General features: G+C 44.1%; 2 protein-coding genes across 3 annotated transcripts in view; one reads left to right on the top strand and one right to left on the bottom strand.

The window, feature by feature from the left end:
* LOC149349170 (vesicular integral-membrane protein VIP36) overlaps positions 1-2334 on the top strand; it is a 105098-nt gene extending 102764 nt beyond the window's left edge. For both annotated transcript variants that reach the window (XM_089578115.1, XM_089578114.1), the window contains one exon: positions 1931-2334. In XM_089578115.1, coding sequence (XP_089434241.1) covers positions 1931-2079 — 149 coding nt within the window. In that variant the 3' untranslated portion in view covers positions 2080-2334. The remainder of the gene's footprint in view (positions 1-1930) is intronic.
* BORCS7 (BLOC-1 related complex subunit 7) lies at positions 2230-3133 on the bottom strand. The gene is made up of 5 exons (XM_089578117.1): positions 2766-3133; positions 2648-2710; positions 2545-2588; positions 2468-2488; positions 2230-2405 (listed from the first exon to the last, which is right to left on the bottom strand). The coding sequence occupies exons 1-5, from the start codon at positions 2898-2900 to the stop codon at positions 2354-2356; spliced, it is 315 nt and encodes a 104-aa protein (XP_089434243.1). The 5' UTR covers positions 2901-3133; the 3' UTR covers positions 2230-2353.
* Between the last annotated feature and the right edge of the window lie 12911 nt (positions 3134-16044).

The following is a 16044-nucleotide window of genomic DNA, read 5'->3' as shown; positions in this document are numbered from 1 at the left end:
TTTGTGGCTTTCCAGCAGCCATCCCCTGCACGGGAGTGCAGCTGGTGAAAACGGCGTCCAGTTTTTTGTCATCAGCCCGACTACGCCCACTGCAGGGCCTCTCCTGCCCCTGTGAACTTCGTATCTGCCTTCCCTTCGCATTGCATGCCCTGCCCAAGCTCTTGTTCCCTTCCGGCCTGTTATTTTTCTGTCCTGTGTCGTCCTCAAGTTCAGTTGAACGTTAGCCTCCACATTGCTGCCTTATAGGAGAGCATGATGCTGCTTCTGTATGCAATTCCAAGCGGGCCACTCGAGCTGTCATTTGACTGGCCATATGCTGCGGTGTTGTGCAGGGAAGAGAGCTTTACTGCCGCTTGGTTTTGTGCAGTATCCAAACAGTGCTGGAAGTGTGAGAAAGGTCTCTCCCAGTTGGATCAGAATTCTCGTTTGGGGACTGCACAGCGTGAAACGTCCCTGTCTGTTTCGCGCTGTGAAGTCAACATGAACCCTCGCATTGGGCAACCTTCCACTGGCTGAATTTCACTTTACCATTTTTACCAGCCACTGTAACAAGGTGGTGGGTCTAGTGTCAGCCCTCTTTCAAATCCCTACAGCATGCCTGTTCCTGTTGCATGCAGTATTTTGAAGGATGCCTGCAATTTTGCTCACGCAGCTGCGTACAAAATGCTCACTGTTGTTTGGTAGGCTTTTGGGCTGGATGAAATTCAGCATGTTCTGGGGATGAATGTGCACTACTGAGATGTGCTTCAGCATGTGAATCAAACTGGCGGGATGTTGCACTTCGCTGGCTTGTTTCACACTTGCATGTCTTGCTGAGAGCGCCAAACCTCAGAAACCAATTTTCATTGTACAGTGTGCAGTCAGGTGCATAGTGTAAAGCACAGTTCAACTAGCTGCTTGAAGCCCCTTCCTGTTGACATGCAGGAGGGCTGATGGGGTGGTGTGTGTTATATTAAGGGCATCCACAGCTGAGGGAACTCAATAAACCGAGCCAGAAGGACAGGGCTAGGGAACACATGCTGTCAGCTTCAAGCATTTGAGATACTGGACAGGAGTATGGGAGAAGCCATAAAGTGTTGGCGAGATGCACTTCTGGCATTCTGTTCAATTTACACTGATAGCCACGCACTTTCCGAAATAAAAGTGCTGCCTGTGTGTTGGAAAAAGATGGTAGCATGCATTTTCTTTGAGGTCATAGCATGAGTTATTGCTCAGTCTGATGAATTCATTATAAACTGATGTCAAACTGCTTTGTGGGCACAGACATAGTGAGTGTGAGTGGCACCAAACAAGAAAAAGTACAGTGATTGGGTAAAACCTGCTGAAAGGATGCACGATATTTGACACATATCTAATGCGTGCATCACTTGCGCCAGAAAGAAGTCAATCAGTAGCAACAAGCAGATGACTGTTCCTTGTGCAGTCTTGTTTAGCATGCATTGAATTTTGTGTGTATTGTACAGCTTGTGTAGACTGCAACTTGAAAATGTAGGTGGAAATGACTGCAGAATTTGCATTCTTTGTGAGCTCTTGAGGTGTTTGGAAAAAATTTGCCAGGTGCCAAAATTGGTGTGTGCCCATTTTTTTTCACGGTTTTGATGGGCAACAGGTGAAAGGCATTGGAAGAGATGTCTGGGCACAATGACACAAACCGGTTATTGAAAGGAGGCTGTCCGACAAGCAACGTGAAGTTGTCATTTGGGAATTTTCAGTGGCTTAAAAGCAAGTGTGGCAGAGTGCACATCTAGCAAGCTTGGTGTGCACATGCTGACGGTATCATATCATGAGGGAATGTAAACGGTCCCATAGGGCACTACTCAGGTGGACATGTTGGAAGAATGCAGCGCCAGCATGTCTTTCATGGAGAACAGGCGCTGCATAGGGAGAGAAGTATGGCCTCAGTGTTCATAAGTGTGCCTTTTGCCTGCAGATCATGTGGACGACCCTCCGGCCGCCATGTCTGGAACCAAGTTCCTCCTCATCGTACTGTGCGCCATTCTTGGGATTGCCTTGTGCATCGTAGTTGGCATTGTGCTCTTTCAGAAACAACAAGAAACTTCCAGGAAGAGGTTCTACTGAAACTGCTGCCAATTTGTGGGAAAGGACGGACATCATCACACATTTTTCATGTTGCAGCCTTGAGGGAGTCTCCACTGCTGTCATCAGTGCGATTGAGGTATGACTAGTGAAAGCTGCTTCACATCAACCGGCTGTGATTGACACCACGCATTGGCACCGAACACTTTATTCCCGGGACACATGGGCATTGATTGTTGTGGGCGCGGTTTCCCATTTTTAAAACATTGATGAAGAGAATAAAATTTGCAACTTGTCCGTGGGCCTTTTTTTTCCGTCAGCACTGCATCCGGTGGAGCTGCTCCTTAACCACTTCAATATGCTGGGCACTGGAACAACACAATGCGCCCAAGTATTGCATACGCACTGCAGCCAACTGTCGCGGACTTACCATTTCTGAATCGCATCCGCCCTGCAACGACAATGCAGTTAGGAGGTGGCATGACAGTCGACAATGCAAGTACTCACTGCAGCTGCAGGTTCGTGGCGAGGCTCTGCATCTTGCAGAGGTTCTTCAAAAAGAGAGAATTCGTAACTGCCATGCACAGTGGGCTCAGGAGGCTTGGCTTACCACATCGGAGTTGTGCAAAGCGTGCTCCTGAAGCGCGAAGTTCCTGGCAGTATGCATCAGTGTCTACAAGAAACGAGCCAAGCTTATTTCTGCTACTTCCCAAGAAATGGCATTTTACCTCGCTGGTTCTTGATCCTTTCACAATCTGTCGTGCCAGCGATCCAACGCTGTTCACGTTTACTTGTATGCGATCACATAGCCGTTCTTTGGACTCCACAAACAGGCTTCGAGCGCTCGACACTGAACTTGTCATCTTGAAAACTCGGGAGAAGCGGTTCCGTAACTCCTCCGTGGTTGTATGGTTGTTCCCTAGTGGTTGGCTCGGATCATATACTCTATGGCTCGGATAGTGCGCAACGTTGCCAGGGGGGCCGGCGTTATTGCGACCGGGTGAGAATAACGGAAATCCAAGCCAAAGCGTTATTGCGACCCGGTGGAAATAACGAAAAGCCAGCCCAAAGCGTTATTTTCACCCATGGATTGCCTTGGCTTCGTTTATTGTTGGGCGCATTTGTTTTTCAGTCCCGGACTGTCCGGGACTACTTGCGGACTCGAGTCCGGTATTTGTTTTTCTCGGGCAGCCCGAAAGCTCCGCCCACCTGCTTGCATCGCCATAGCAACGCGTTCGTTTTTAGCCTATCGCAGTCCGCGGGCTGCTTGGGGCTGCTGAGAAGGCAGCAGACGATAGCTGCGCGCCGCGCTGGCAGCCATATTAAGTTAGACTCCGTGTGCATTTTGAGTGCTTTTCGTGTCCCTGGAGGTCGATATCATGCGTTAAACCTTCACATGAGCTCCGTAGCTCCTCTCTGAGCCATCGCAAGACTTTTTGTTCTTGCATCTTCGTTTATTTTCTTGAAATCCACCGCACACGGACGCGCGTTCGGAGCTGCGAGCGCGTATTGTTTGCTCGTGTCGTCAAGAGGTTCTTGTTCGCTTGTTTTGCCACATGCTGTCTGTACGCTTACCTGAAAGCATCGCAGGTGAACCACTCGTATACTGGAGCAGCTATAGAGCTTGTTGTCAACATTTTTGCGGAGGCTTTCGTCTATCCGCCTTTCCGCAACGAGTTGGGCTACTTTGTGCGAACTTCGCCGCAAGCAGTAGAGGCGAGCATACCTCCGAAGCTGAGTTCTGTAATGCACCTACGCTAAGCTGACAGTACAGTCTTTAAATCGACTCAGTATCATGATCGAGCGCACGGCGTTGCTTCGGCGTTGCTTCGGCGTCGTAGTGGCCGTGGCTTGTATCGTCTGCTAGCAGATGACAGCGTCCTTGTACGGTAACCGAGGGGGAGCCCGACTCTGGCGCCGTGTTCGAAAGCAGCCTATGGCAAGTAGGTCATGTGACCATGACGCTTTTCCTGTCCGAGCGGAAGCCGAGACCTGCCAGCAAGTAGTCCGGGACTGGAAAAACAAATGCGGCCGTTGTCGGACGGGTTTTGAGCCGCCGTTTTTGCATCGTTTGCTTGTTTGGTCAGCCTCTGTCCACGCCTGGACGTGTGATTTCGGGGTCGCGCTTCGATTTTAGGCGGTGTGGTAAAGTTTCCTATGGTCATGCATCCTATGGCATTTTCCTATGGCATTTTGCATCATTCCCACCGTGTATATGTGACCTTGACTTTTGCGTGACGCGTTGTGATCGCTGGATTCGTTGTGAAAGGACTCTTCTGTGCTTGCGTTGTTTGGGTGCTCGCGCTTGTGCAGTGCCTTCGAGGACGCTCCACCTTTCTCCGGAAAGTCTTGTTATAATTAATCGACATGAATATGTGCGCTCATTTGTTTCGAGCATTCAACCTGATTTGCGCAGAGGATATGCATGTTAATAATGTGAATTCAGTACAACGTGGGGCCAGGGTCATAAATACGATCCAGGCACGGTGGTTTTGCAGTCCCTGAGTCATTCGTCAGTTGAAGCGAGCAGTGGTTCCGTATCTACAAGGTCGTCCACCCGTAGCACGCTAGTGCGTGGCCTCACTCTGGAGGGCCACTGTGTCCGGCACGGCCGCTCATCGCAGCCAAGTGGCGCAGGAGAAGTTGGACCTGGACGTGGTGCTTCATGTCGTCTACCACTTCGCTTCGATGCGCGGCTGTGTCGTGCGCAGTGGCCCTCCAGAGTGGGGCCACGCACTAGCGTGTTCGTACAAGTTGACGACCCTGTACATTCTAGACGAAGGGCAGGAGTTTTCAAAACGCACCAGGTGAATATTGCCCACGTGCTATAACTGGTAAATTGCGCGGGGATTGTGCAAATGTTGAAGATGCTCTGCCTCGTTCGAAGTTCCCTGGAATCGTTTACCTTGCGACGATTAATTCGGTCTACGTAGGGGGAGACAGCTAGAAACATACCCAGGCGGCTGAAAGAGCATCACAGTGATGTCGGCAGGAATCGAACAGCTGCTGTGGCAGAACATGCACAACCAGGGCGCGAAATTGCTTGGGAGAATGTGGAAATCTTTGCCACTGAAAGAAATTTGTAAGTGTGGCTGCACCTGGAATCCTTTATAATATAGATGATGCTGAAGACAGTCATCAGAACAAAGGGAAACAAACCTTCACCAGGCTTATGCAAAGTCATTGCCCTGATTAGTTAAGGAGCTGCTTTTTCATGACCGGTCCTTCATTTTGGACGAGCAATCTGTTAGGGTTCTGAAATGTCAATCAATGTGTTCGACATGGTCAGTGACCAAAGTTTCATTCTACTATTAAGGCAAAATGGAAACCACGACAAAGTGTGCCTTATGCACCGAAGCTAACAGCAGTTGTGCCCTAAGCCCACAATATATTCCACAATTAACATCAAAAAGGTGGCCTGAATCCTTAATTGTTTTGTACCACTTCTCTCAAGCGGTCTTGCCTGAATCCACGCACATTTTGTGTTAGGAAGCATGGGTGTCAGAAAAGACATTCCAGACAATTGGTGTACTGCAGTGGTGTTCTGTGGGAATACTTAATTCTGTCAGTAGGTCATGCTAGATGGCGTGGCAATGGAGTATACCCCTCCCCCTTTAAGACACATTCATTTACCTATGAGATTGAACGTCTTTTAAGAGATTAGGGTACCGGTTATAATAGCACAGACATGATGGCACGTGAACAACTTTCATAACTGGCTTGTCTTTTGAATTTCTTATTGAATTGCAGTATTGCTTTGCATTGAAGCCATATATACTAATAATGATTCATTTCTTCCTGTGTACAGTGCTTCAGCCAGGAAATAAATTGATTGGTTGCAGCTCATTTCCCATGTTTTCATTCTTTCTTTGTGTGCTTAAACTACTTAAACTGATATGATATGCTTTCTTCAATTCTAAGCCAACTTTCTCAATAATAACTCACCTTGTAAGCAATGCATATAAGCAGAAGTAATTTACAAGGCACAATTCATTTGTCCGTAGGTGTCGCAAATACTCAAAATCGGCAACTTGGTATTGGTTAGCAGCAAGGAAAACCTTTTTTTCATTGTAATAAATCTTGCTACTGTGTAGATATTTGTGTATGTTGCTGTTGAAATGAGGTCCTCGATGTGAGCATGGTCGGCCGTAATTTCATGGCACTTTGTGCACTGCCAACTTCGTGCTTCTGCTAACAAGGTTTTTTGAAGTGCTGTTCCAAGAGCTGGGATCGTGTATTGTTGGGACCAGCTTAGCGAGAACCACTGAAACTTGCAGAAGCACAATGAGTCCTTCAACTGGGGCTATTTGATCTTGCAGTGTAATGATCATTTTAATGTTGGATAGCTGTAATTCAGCTCTTGCTGTCTTATTAATATGAGTGGTAGACACCTTTGACCATGCCCCGAAATCTCAACTTTACAATCCAGAGGTATGGACACGTTATACAAAAAGTGTTTCAAATTGTGCTCCTAGGTATTACATGTTTCGAGAAATTTTTTTACCAGTTTTGGCATTGGCAGAGCAGCAAAGGCGGGTATTAAATTTGAATCAAAATAGTTATTTTACCACACATTCTAAAATTGTCTGCAATTCTAGTTAAAATTTGGGAGTGATATTAGGATGGCAAGATGTTTTTAACATTTCAAATGCCCTTTTTTTGATGCCAAATTTGTCAAAACAATATTGATATTTCTTTTGCTTTACTATAACTTTTTCTTTCTTTTTACCATTCAATTTCAACACTACAGAGAGTCTTGTTTTCTGTTTTACAACTTCTATTTCTTTCCTCTGGTGCACTGATTTTCAGCGTTTCACGAGCACTACAATGAGCCCTATATTTCATCACGTAATGACCACATGTTTAAAGTCTGTGTTCTCGCATGTCATATGTTCATTTTATCCACACACCAGTAACGACTGGAACTACTTTTTTGCCTTTGTCACTGTGATCGTCAATAACATCGCCTTCAAGAAAGCTGCAACTGATTTGTTCTGTTAATAATTTGTTCTGTTCACCCATTTCTCTAAATAATGCCCTTGAGCCTTGAGAGTGAATAAGTAAGGTGATGGAACGAAATATTTTAACGCATAATTTCTTTAAATTCAAATTGAATTTTCTTTTCGTGCAAAGAGGGAGCAGCCACAAAAAGCTACTGCTGTCAGTGGCTTGACAAAGTGACCCAACAGGTGATGGCAAATGCAGTGTATATACCGAAACACTGAATGAAAAACATGGGCAAGCCGCCATGATGGCTTAGTAGTTGTGGTGCTCAGCTGCTGACCTGAAAGATGTGGGCCTGGTCCCGGTCTTGTTGGCCTCATTTCAATGAAGGCGCAATGCTAGAGGCCTTTTGTACTGTGCGATGTTGGTGCACGTTAAAGAACCCCAAGTGGTCGAAATTATCCACAGCCCACCACTACGGCGTCCTCATAGTCTGAGTCACTTTGGGACGTACGATAAACCGCATAAAACCATGGTCTCATTCTATGTGGTCGTAAACTGCACTCACATACCCATTACAGCATACTGAACAGCAGAACAAAAGCAAGTGGTCAACTGTCCTATATACGATACAAAAAAGAAGTAGGCGAATGAGCAGCATTATTTAAAGACGTGGGGTAAAGCAACAAATCCTCCATTTAATTTACTCAAAGGGAAGAAAGTTGATATATGGCACCCGCCAAGCTAAAGAATAGACAGGCACTCCAACATAATCACCAGTAAACAAAATATATTGAGGAAAACGAGGTCCCAGGAAAGTTTGTTTGACACTTCAGATGTAACTGCAGTGCAAACACCCACATTCAAATTAAGGAACACACGCATACATGGATGCTGCAACAGCCACATGTGTGTCTGAGAGAGATAGAAACAGATTTATTATGATGCAACATGAAGCGCCGTGGATATCTTGTGCCAGGGTCACCAAAGCCATCTGGTCCATGTCAGCTTGTCCGATGCTATGGGTAATGCTGTAATTGAAAGTCAGTGGGGTTCAGCTTAACTTAAGGACAGCGCAGTGAGCTATGGAAAGAAAAATGATAGGTGTAACGTTAAGAGATCGGAAGAGGGCGGAGTGGGTGAGGGAACAAACGCGCGTTAATGATATCCTTGTCGAAATCAAGAGGAAGAAATGGGCTTGGGCAGGGCATGTAATGTGAAGGCAAGATAACCACTGCTCCTTAAGGGTAACAGAGTGCATTCCAAGAGAAGGCAAACAGATAGCAGGGGGCTGCACAAAGTTAGGTGGGCGGATGAGATTAAGAAGTTTGCTGGGGTACGGTGCCCGCAACTGTGCACAGGACAGGGTTAACTGGAGAGAGACATGGGAGAGGCCTTTGCCCTGCAGTGGGCGTAGTCAGGCTGATGATGATGATGATTATGGGGCAGAAAAGAGGGCACGTTCCTGATTAGCATAGGGATGATAGCAAATGGGGCATGCAGGGGGAAGCTCTTAGATGGTAGACAAAAAAATGGCCAGGGGTGAGGGGTGTATCTTAAGAGGATGCACTGAAGAGAACGAAGTTGGGGAGTGGTGAGAGGTTTGTCAGGAACAAGAAGGCTGCAAAAGAGATCCTCTTATGTTGTCACAAGATTATTTTGTGCCTTCATGCGAATGTGTGTGCTTGTGCTGCAGTTGCATCCGAAGTATTTCAGAAGCATTTCTTAGACTTAGAGTTGTTTTAATGCATACAAAGCATTATCATCATTGTTACTGTTATTATTAATTAAACAAAAAACCCTGCAAAGGTGTCGCAGATTAACCCCCTTCACGGAAGAGGTAAGGTCTTTCAATGCACTGATGGTTTGCTGAATAATCCATCATAAAAAGCTGATAATTTCAATCAATATTTCAGGCTTGCAAAAAGAATGGCAGTAACACAACACAACACCACTTGCGCACAAAAAAAAACTTTCACCTGCTTTAACATACATTCTGAGGCTCACGAAGGGGGATCTGGCCAGGTTAGTGCACTTACAGGTGAAATATGCCCACTTCATTGCTACCATGGTATCATCATGCTCTTGCAAACATTCCGTTCTTTTTGACTGAACGGTTTCAGGAAAATTCTGTCGTATGATTTGATAAGCTTTGATATAGGCCACTATTAAAGGGAAGGCAAAATATGCATTGAGAACTACTGACCAATTTACCTGTCATTGACCCCATCCCAAATACTAGAAAAATTCCGATTTGAATGCATGAAAAATTTTTTTAACTGTCTCTGCTTTTTTTAATCATCAGGAACGCGATATTACAAGAAGGGGCATTGCATTAATTCTTGACAAATTTGCAGCTGAGCTGTATTCGTCATTTGACAAATTGTTTAACTGCACTTTTTTTCTCAGTGTTCAGAAAATCTTTGATGTGATGAAACATAGGATTTTACCAAGCAAACTGTACCTGCTTGGCTTTTGAGCTCTGTTTTTCGCTATCCTTGAGAATTTTTTGTATAGTCGTTCATTATTAAATTAAATAACCAAACTGAACCTGGTGGTAAACTGCCAATATATAGAGGCTGGTAAACTGCTGGATTCTATTTTATCTTCCATACTCTTTAAAAAAATTTAATCACTAGTGGCTTCAGCTCGATAACTTCAGGTGCTTGGTCTTCCAGTGCATGGACAGCGCAGTTTTGCCCACAGATCAAGTACACTTTGAGACAGCAATGCATTAGTTGCAGGAAAACATAAATTATATGCTTAAATCATTTTCTGACAATGGAATTTCAGCTAACGCACAAAAAAAATGATCTCTTTCAGGAATATTTCAAAGGCTAATGATAGAGTGGTATTTTACTTAATCGCGGTTCTCTCTCCTGCAGCTGAAATTCAATGGAATATGTGAACTGAATCAAATATTCTAGCATATTCTCTTATACTATAGTGGTAGCTTAGCTTATTATGGTATGTTTGTGTCACATTACAGAAGATTCTGTGGTTGCTCTTTAATGTGAAATCCTTGACTCTAGTATCCATGAGAAAAAAAAAATATTAGAACTCAGATATGATACTCTTAGATAAGGTATTACAATATTTGTTTCAACTCCTTCATGTTTTCCATGTGGGCAATAAAGCTTGAAGAATGTTTCCAATGTGTTTTGAATAGCTGTCTTATGTCACCAAGTGTTCGCATTTTCCTGTTTCTAGGTCTTTCCATAGTCTTTTTTACAAACAGACATTACTCATCACCATTTTTAGATATGAAACTTTTCAACAAAATCCACTTCCCATCGGAACCACAAAACTTTTGCTAGGTGCAGGAAGGCAGCACACTGGCATATATGTACCTGACAGCTTTGGTGGATCACACAAAGAGCTCTTTACTGTACCATCTGTGGACAACCTAAGGGGCAGCTGAAGCTGCTGTATTATTCTTCAGTGTTTTTCTGCATTACCACGCGCAGTTTTCTGGCAGTGAAAAAGATGTGTGTGTGTGTGCGTGCAGGTTAAATGAAAGTGCCTTTCCAAGATGGCATCTTGGGAAAGAACATAAATAAGGTGAGGCTGACAATGTATAATCGCGGCACAATAGAATCTATGTCATGAAAAGGAATTCTACTTTATAGCACACTTCTTGCAATATCACACTCTCATTATTGATACACTAGGATCAGAATGACTAACATTTCAAAAAGAAAAAAAAAATAATCTATTGTTGTACCTGTAATAATTGTTTCTTGTAGCTTTTGCTTGTTTTGATTTTTTTTCTTCCGGTAGGAGTAATTGCACAGTTTGCCTTTATGTATCTACAATTGTCAGGCTGTTCGTGATCTTTAATTTAATATTGTGTGAATGGAAGAAAAACAGCTAAGAGGTCTGTTACACTGTCAGGCATTCATTCATGCCTTTTCAAAAATGTGTGGGCAGAATGAGTGCAGTACATTTTATTTGTTCTGCTCAGTAAATAACCTGATTTGAAACTTTGCAAGGATTGTTCTGAACATATTGATTTATGAATGATTTATACTGCAATCTGGGCCTTTACATTCTTTTACAGGGGCTGCTGGCTCTTATTGTACTGTCTGCATTATTTTTTCAGTGAGCACAGGTTCATCTGATGGTATGTTCTTCCATGCTTCACCTTCAATGGGGTAAAATGTGTGCTTTACACAATTTTCTTGCCTCAGCAGCTTTGGTAACAACTAAAGTCAAGAGCTTTCAACCTGACATCTGAACAATAAGCAAATTATTTCTACTTCTATTTAATAAGAAAAGTTCAGCTTTGTGATGACCAAGTAACCATATGACACATGTCCCACATTGCAGTTCTAATCCCTACTGTATCTCTCTGCTTGATGAAAAGGCCATCATACCTTTCAATGAAAATTAAGTGGGTTTTGTACTGATATTGCACTTACTTGAAGGAGCTTTAAACCTTTTTTTCTACAGTCATGAAGACAGTAGATAAGCTATAGTTCAGGTGAATATAATTTGCTTTCACTGGGCAATTGCCATCTGGATTTACATACGTGCAAGGGAAACATCCTAAACTGAGAATTTGACATAGTTAAAGCTGATATGAACTAATATCGCTCAGCCTCAACCAGAAATCTGTTGGCCACAGTTTCAAATTAAGAATCATAGCTGTTTGCTAATATATGATGCCACACCTTCTCTTGCAAAGCAGCTTCACTGTTCGAGCTGGAACCAAGTGAAACTGTGTAATCAAAACTGAAGTGTGCCTGAAATATCATTGCAAATAGTTCTAGTTGATGACATAATAAAAGCCAAATGTTTGTCCTAGTCAATAGCAGGTCAACTTCACAAGCATGGCAGATTTCGAGTGGTCACCAGCTATGGAAACCACAGGGTTGTGTGTGATCTCAGCAGGGGTCAGTTGGGATTTGTCAGACTAAACTGTCTACATTTTCAGTTGATACCAGTCAAAAACCTGCATGTATTGCAGCTGTGTTAAGGCTTCTGCTGTAATCTTTCTGTGCAAGGTGTGTCCCAGCTGGGATTAGTTCTTTTATAAGGAATTAACAGCTCTTAAAGGGATCTGCTTTTACACTGGCTGAGCTTGAAAAACAGTAGTAGGGAATGAAGTGTGTATATACTTTAGTGACCGCAGTGGGAACTGCTCGAGGAAAGAGCTGGGTATGCACTCATAGGCGTGGCTGCGAGTGCACCTGGCCCGTGCAGTTTCGCCCATTTGGGCACCCCAAACTCAGTGCACTGCAGCCGAGAGAATCACAATTTGAGAAATCTAAAAACTGATGCGGATATTATGGTCAGCTATAATAAGGGGCATTACTGTAACTGGTAAAAAGTTAAATATTATATATTAATTTACAAGCCTGCGGGTTAAATAAATATCTTAGCTGTATTTAATCTATTTAAAAAATTGCCACATCTTCAGTGAAACACTCTGTAGGCCATCACTTTTGGACTAATTATAGCTTGTAGAGTACTTTCTCAAAGATAAATTAGGATTGGCATATATACTTTGCAACTGAAAACTCTCACATTCACCAGCTGAATTAATTTTATTTTTTTTTTGTTTCTGCAATACACGCTTTACTTATTTTCTTCTTCAGTGACTACTAAAAATTTCACATTTCAGTAAAAACCAGTTCAGCTGCAAATGTCGGTGCACATACTACGACGCATTTCGCTAGTGATTACATCTCTGTTGCAAGCAATCAACCTGTGCCAGCTCGCCCCGTTACCCATGCTTCTGGCCGAAAACCTCAACTGCAGCCATGGAATCAGCATTCTTGAATATGCATGAAATCTGTGGTCATGTTGTCCAGGTGGTGATGTATGTGATTTGTGTGCATCTGGGAGAGACAATATGAAGTTAAATTTTTTTGGGCTACACATATGTGTGTACGACCTAAGGCGAGAGTTGAGAGTGCACTCAAGTGTCCACATATAGTTGTTAAATGCACCAGAGCATCAAATGCAACAAAACACATTGCTGCAGAGTTTTTCATAGGACCGCAAAAAAAAAAAAAGTAACAGCCAGGTAACAGATGAATGTTTAGCGTGAAAAAAAATTTTGCACTGTTGCCTGCAGTTTTTTTTTATTATTATGACGTGTGCGTCACATCCTTTTCTGGAATTAGCAAGGCTGTGTGGTTCTCAGGATCGTTCTGCATGAGCAAAGAAGACCAAACAACACAAGTGATGAGTGTGCCATTTTTTCCATGATGCTATGCCAACTATACATATAGCTCAAATTTTGATTCCGCTTCTGAGCAGCTGTCTGTGGAAGGGTTTTAGCAGCTAAGAGGGAGCATGCCTAGAGCGTGCGAAGGTGCGGTACGCGCGCTCCTCTTCGCTTTTTCGCGGTGGCCACATTAATCCCATAGGATCATCGCCTATTGGAATCTCGAAATTGTGTATCTTAAGGTGCGGGTGACAAGAATAAAGCGGATGGCAGAAACAAAACCGTCGGAGCCAACGCGCGCAACTGCATCTCGTGTGCCGTCTGCCGCGGCATAGTTTCGTTTTCGCGCGTTAGGGTCGTTCGCGCTGGCATCACAGCGGCGATGTAACTGTGCCAACAGCCACACCAAAAATCACCTATTCAGTAAGCGCGCTCACTTTGTCGTGGGGGCTTCCCGCCAGAAGTCGCCTAACACAGCGGCGGACAAGCGCCGATAGAGTGTATAGTTTCGCTTTTTCTACCCGGCACTGACATTGCACACGCATTGAACAAATGCCGGAACGGTGTAAACTATCATCGCGAGGCGACTTCCGCGGCATGCGATGCGGAAATAATGCAACAATTGCATTATGTAACAGATACAGGCGATCGAGTTTCAATTACGTATACATGGGTTTCGATCTATGGCAGCTGGACTGGCTCATGAAAACGTAGCACTGGTAAAACGCAGCAACCGCGAACGTAACAGCGGGGTTCTACTCGAGGTTTGTTTTGCAGGAAAAAAAAAATCAATCCTTCCACTTTTCATTGTGAGGACTATAGAAGCGCCAGCTGCGGAACAACATATAACGCGTACTTCCATCTCGTATCGATATCACCGTTTCGCTGTACCGCACGCAAGCACCACGATCAGTGCTTTTAGTGGCAAAACCTATTGAGCACGACCCTTCCTCAAACACACGCACTCACGGAGAACTCTCGTTGTTTCGTGCTCGCTTTCTTAGCTCAAACTTTTGGTCAAATTCTATTCGAACTGAGGGTGCCAAGAGTGGACACGTGTGAGCGGCACGGTGGTTTTGTAGCCGCATGCTGCTCTCTTTGAGCAGTCTTATATTTATGTTTGTTGCGAGTAAACTTTTGAGATTTGCGCCAAGACTTTTGAAGATGAAGGCAAGGACCATCACGTTTAGAGCCAAATTGTGCGCGCGCCATGAAAAGGATATATATATCGTTGCAACGCCACGCGCCAATGGTCGGGCATATCTCGAAGTCTCAATCACGCGCCAATGGTCGGGCATATCTCGAAGTCTCAATACTTCAAACTGTTAAGGGACTGAAAATTTGTTCAAATCATGCCGATTTGAAATTAAAGGTAAGGGGACCGAAAATAGAGTTCGGAATAAAGAGAGCCCGACCAGAGGGTTTAATGCATTCACTGGTCTTGTCATTCTTATGCGACCGTTCATCAGCACTGGCAGCATTAGCGGCGCCTCATAGATGCCACTCGATCGGCCTCGCATGTTCTAAAATAAACTGGCCCCACGTCGTGACAGGAGCATAGGGGAAAAAAAAAAAGAACTATAGTGAAGCAGCCGCAAAGACCACAACCCACACCAAGCAACGCGCGCATAGTGCATGTAATGACCCTTCATAGACTGTCGGTCCGGGGGCTGTCGAAAGCACGATGGCCACGTGCAGCACGCTGCATTGCCATGCTTCATCATCGGTCAGGACAGGTAAGCTGTACGGCCGTTGAATAAGCGTGTACTACCGGCAGTTTTGTCGCACTGAAATACGAGATTTTGACGGGACCGAAGTACCTTTTTGTAAATAGCGCAGATTTGAATGAAGCGATTTTTGTGTGTGTACAGTACACACCCTACATACCTCTCGGGCAATAATGGCCCTTAGCAGCTAAGCAAGGTTAGAGCAAGAAAAAAATTAAATCTGACATTAGCAAGTGACGCAAATTCAATAAGGCACTGTTCTGTTTGAGGAAAGATAGGTCAGAAATGGTAAGAGAAGACTGTAAATCGAATTTGCCAAATATCGTTTTAATCATTTAGGGCCCTTTGTTAACAGGTAAAGACCAACATTACCCAGTTTGTGCACCCAAAGCATCATCATGAAAACTGGGCGAAACCCAATTCCTGCTCAAAAAGTGTCTTCAAGAGAAATGTAGTTTGCAACAGACTGAAGCTACCGTATTGAAATTGGCAGATGTCTTGAACCTGAAAACAATGGATGAACTAGCCATGTGATCTTTTCCAGGTCGTGTTGCATGCCATGAATTACCGTGGAAGAGTTTTCTTTATGCTCTTTCAGAGTGCAGTTTCGGGAGATACCAATTTCACTAACTGCCAGCGAGAGCCAAGCGCTACAGAATCTGCCTCATTTGCAGTGGGTTGGAACCCCAGTAGTGCTAGGATGGTTGCCTAGCCTTTTTGAAATACCAACAAAGACCATTCAGTTAAAAGCACCCAGATTACAATATTCAGCACTATTTCCTAGCACTGTCAGTGCTGTATGAGGTGGTGGTATAGGCAGAAGCATCCCACATCAAGGGATGGTCCCTCCTATGCATTGAAAGTACATGTGCAGCGCCCACGAATATTCATTACCTGATCTACATTTTCACTGGGCTTCAGTACCCTTCTAGCAGTAGTCTCGGAGCAGCTTGTCAGTGAAATTTCTTTTCCTCATTAACTTTGTGCAGCATTTTCTGCTGCAGGGGCATAAACAGAAAGGCAATATGCGGCTCTGCAGAGGAAACAATGTGGAGGCTGGGTATGGTCTCAACCGACTGTTTTGAAACATGATTTTTCTATAGGGCCAGCCAAGTTGTTAGTAATCTATTCATATGCTTCATTAATCACCGACAAGGCACG

Source organism: Amblyomma mixtum, chromosome 3 (assembly GCF_055824585.1).
Source record: "Amblyomma mixtum isolate Tamu chromosome 3, ASM5582458v1, whole genome shotgun sequence".
Classification (NCBI taxonomy): Eukaryota; Metazoa; Arthropoda; class Arachnida; order Ixodida; family Ixodidae; genus Amblyomma; species Amblyomma mixtum.
The sequence above is the reverse complement of the archived record's forward strand: the minus strand, read 5'-3'. Positions and strand labels throughout refer to the sequence as shown.

Bases quoted from the DNA above. Each gene is read 5' to 3' on its own strand.
- BORCS7 (XM_089578117.1), bottom strand. From the start codon at position 2,900: ATGACAAGTTCAGTGTCGAGCGCTCGAAGCCTGTTTGTGGAGTCCAAA. The intron at 2,711-2,765 runs GTAAAATGCCAT...CGTTTCTTGTAG, and splicing joins AAGGATCAAGAACCAGCGAG to ACACTGATGCATACTGCCAG. The intron at 2,489-2,544 runs GTGAGTACTTGC...TTGTCGTTGCAG, and splicing joins GCCACGAACCTGCAGCTGCA to GGCGGATGCGATTCAGAAAT.